At 30.9% G+C, this 3,876-nt stretch overlaps 1 protein-coding gene across 2 annotated transcripts in view; it reads left to right on the forward strand.

Annotated features, from left to right (window-relative positions):
- Positions 1 to 3,448, forward strand: part of LOC117121303 — a 20,379-nt gene extending 16,931 nt beyond the window's left edge. The window contains exons 5-6 of one of the 2 annotated variants that reach the window (XM_033266446.1): positions 504 to 1,143; positions 2,490 to 3,448. In XM_033266446.1, coding sequence (XP_033122337.1) covers positions 504 to 1,099 — 596 coding nt within the window. In that variant the 3' untranslated portion in view covers positions 1,100 to 1,143; positions 2,490 to 3,448. Of the gene's footprint in view, positions 1 to 503 lie in introns of both variants that reach the window. The other variant, XM_033266445.1, reaches the window with a different exon arrangement.
- The last annotated feature ends 428 nt before the right edge of the window (positions 3,449 to 3,876 follow it).

The raw sequence follows: 3,876 nt of genomic DNA on the forward strand, positions 1-3,876 counted from the left end.
CCAGACTAATTTGTTTTAAGAAGAGGTTGTAGGTCAGGGGTAATGAGCCGGAAGTGTTTCTTTAAAAACTGGTATACCGCCAAGTCAGATGGGAAACGCCTATTGATTCTCACCTCGAGAGGATTCGTATAGATTATACTTAAGGTAAGTACCTTTGCATAATCATTAATTGTCACCTACAAGTAGGATAGTGATATATTCGCTATTGACAATAAATAAAAAAAAAAATAAATAAAAAACTGTACCAACTTGCGTGGTTAAATTACATTTTTGTAGTCGCAAATAATGAGGGTTTTTTCATAACGACTAAACTTATTATATATATACACACAGTATAATCAATCATTTAACTTTCACTCTATTAAATACTATTTTAAAGAGAAGAGACAACATATATTTTTTAATGAGATGTCTGAGGCTATGTGAAGTATGATAATTATGTTCTAATTTAATATATAAAAAACAAATATTAATTTTTACTCTATTCAATATATTTTTTAAAGATTTGTCCCCTTCAGAACTCAATCAATTGCTCGAAGACGTGTCCACGTGGTGGGAACTCTATGGAAACATGAATATGTTGAAAGTAATACTTAGCGAATTTAAAAGTATTCCTTTGATACTGATGGCGGAGGAACATCAGCCACGTTCACTCTTTGAACATCTTAGAAGAAGTGGGCTTATCAGCCAATCAAACGTTGATATCATCATCGAAACCGTTTTTTTAGGTTTCCAACGTGGCTTAGAATCAAAGATTAGAGAATCGATACCGACGTTTCCAGGCTTCAATGAAACTAAAATAACCAAATTTTCTAATTATCGACGAAATTTGCTTGAATTTGCCAAGGTAATGGACGCAAAAAACAAGGAACGCATTGGCTCTTTGTATAACCTGTACGTACCCGAACTAAAGGACCAGTGGATTTTGATATTTGAACTGGAGAAGGTAGGTGTACTTACTGAAGGCCCACATGTCAAGCAAGCATTCGTTAAAAAACTTGAGGAAAATGGTATGATAGCTGAGGCGAAAGCACTGAATACATTTCCAGAAAGCATTCCACATGAAACATTTTTAGCAGGCGGATTTGAAGCCCAGTGAGCGTCGCACATTTTATTTGCAAACAAGATTCATCTGCAAAATATGTAAGATTCGGAACGTGGCTCTTAACACTTCTGGTTACAATAGAAGCTCATATGTATACACATTCATAAAATCAGACTCATCGTTATCAAGATCATTGCAAGAGGCATCATCATAATTACTTTAGCATCATTATAATCATATTCAAAAACATTATTATCAGCAATATCATTATCATCATCATCATTATCATCATCCTTCTCATCATCACACGCATCGTTTAATCACAATTTTTCGTCGTAAAGTAATTAGAATAAGATATAATACTTATAGTATAGTTTTGTTTATTGTTAATGCCTAACATTTTCTTTGTACAATTCTAGGCAAAGACATTTTATTTGTAGTTTTTGAAATAATGAATGATTTTGTGTGGTTAGACTGTTAAGCTGTTCAAAAAATCTATTTAATATAAATGGTCGTAGAAATATTTGAATATAATGTTTTCAGTATATTTGTCTAAACGTACGTAGCTGTTTAAATTAAATAAAGTTCGGTATGGTGTTTACACACTAATATCACATTTGTTTTGGTAGAATTCGTATATTATGGATATTGTAAATTTATAACGACACATTCTAATTATTTTCTTAATATCATCTTCACTTTATTTTATTTAATCATTATATATTACTGGAATTTCGCAAACCAACTATTTTATTTAGGTATCTAGAATGGGGCTAAAAAAAAGAAAATTAATAAAACAACAAAATGAAGTCGGAAGACCTTCAAAAATCTATTTAATATAAATGGTCGTAGAATTTGAATATAATATTTTCAGTATATTGTTTAAACGTACGTAGCCGTTCAAATTAAATCAAGTTAAGTATGGTGTTTACAAACTAATATCACATATTTGTGTGGAATTCGTTTATTATGGATATTGTAAATTTATAATGACACATTCTAATTATTTTATAATTATCATCTTTATTTTATTTAAGAATTATGTATTTGTGGCATTTCGCAAACCAAACTTGTGTTTATGTATCTGGAATGGGACTAAAACAAAAACAAACAAAAAATGTTGAAAAACCTTTTAAATTTAATAGCAATTTTGGAGTGTACTAGTACTCGCTGTTTACTTGGGCTCGAATTCAACCCTGGCGATGAAATGCATGTTCGGTTGTCTAGCTGGAGGTATGATGCAAGGCTAGTGTTCTGGAGATCGTGTGTTCGAGTCTCACCCTAGAACAACTTGCAAATTATTTTCGCAAATATTCTCACACGTACTAAGTATTTAGTACATTTTTAAGTCATGTTGGGCACAATTACACATATTATACTTGATTATCCAAACGCGAAATCCTGGCCAGTTATTGTCTATTAACAACCACCATTTATGTTTCAGTACCCGCTGCTTCCTTGGGCTCAAATTCAACTCTGGTCATCAGACGCAAGCTCCGTGGCCTAAAAGTATGATGCCAGGCTAGTGATTGGAAAATCGTGGGTTCGAGTCCCACCCGTGAACAATTTGAAAATTATTTTCGGAAGTGTTTTCACACGTACCAAGTATTTAGTACATTTTCAGGTCAAATTAGACAAAATTTCATATAATTATGATTTTGAATAGCTCATTTATTTTTGATATTTTTTAAAAATGTTATAATTTAACAACTAAACTATAAAAATCGTATTGTAATTAACACAAACTAAATTAAGCTAATTCTTAATTTTAATACTCTTACACCTGTACTGTATATACTATAATTTTTGACTCTGCTGTTATTGCTGTCTGCAAGATATGCAATAACAATATTATTGAAGATGAAATTCACTTTATTTTGCAAAGGAGCAGATATATTTCAAAATTTATTTACTTATATCCATCTATTAACAAGCTCTGTATATTATTTTCAAATACAAAATAATATTAATAATTTCGCAAAATACGTCTACTTTGCGTTTGAAAAAAGAAATAAGTATATTATGTTACAATAAATTATGTTTAATATTAGGGCCAATGGCCCATGTACTTCCTTGAATAGGTACAGAAAGAGAAAGTTTCATTCTCTTTATATAAAAATATAAATATACTGAATTTAACTATTTTATGGTATGATTAAGGCTTTTATCTATAAATTCTAATAACTTGTGTTTCTTTTAGATTTAAGTCAGGCTCCGGAGTAAAAATACTTATATGGGGCCTAACCATCCTTTTTCCACCAGTTTTTCAATACACCAAAATATGTATCTCATTAACTGACAGTACCCGAGTTCAACTTGTTCCTCTTTTGGAAAAATCAGTTCTATAACACATCATTTTTTTCCTCGAATCATGAATTTAGGATTTTTTGTAAATAGATTCGATAAAAGACATACAGCTCAAAAGTGTCGTGTGTGTGTTTTATTTATTATCTTTCTTTGCTTCTTTCGACAGTTTACTATGTAGGAACTTTGATATTGTCTTCGCTGGCAATTGTACTGAGATTATTGTATCCAAAGGCGGTTTAAACCCGAACTGTTTCAGTTAGTTTGAGAGGGTGGAGATGCCGGGCATGTTTGTCGTACGATTGCTTTACAGTGTGTCAAGGTTGTTCTAGGCTGGTGACGTTTTTAATTACTTTTATGTCTATATGTATGTATGGGTGATATGTGTATGTGTGTGTAAATGTATGTGCATGTATGCACGCATGTATGTATGTATATATATATAATATATATACATATTATGTATATACATATATATACATAAATACATATATACATATACACACATATACATACATACACGCATA

This window comes from Anneissia japonica, unplaced genomic scaffold, assembly GCF_011630105.1.
Source record: "Anneissia japonica isolate Jap-2015-1 unplaced genomic scaffold, ASM1163010v1 scaffold131_len961581_cov171, whole genome shotgun sequence".
NCBI lineage: Eukaryota > Metazoa > Echinodermata > Crinoidea > Comatulida > Comatulidae > Anneissia > Anneissia japonica.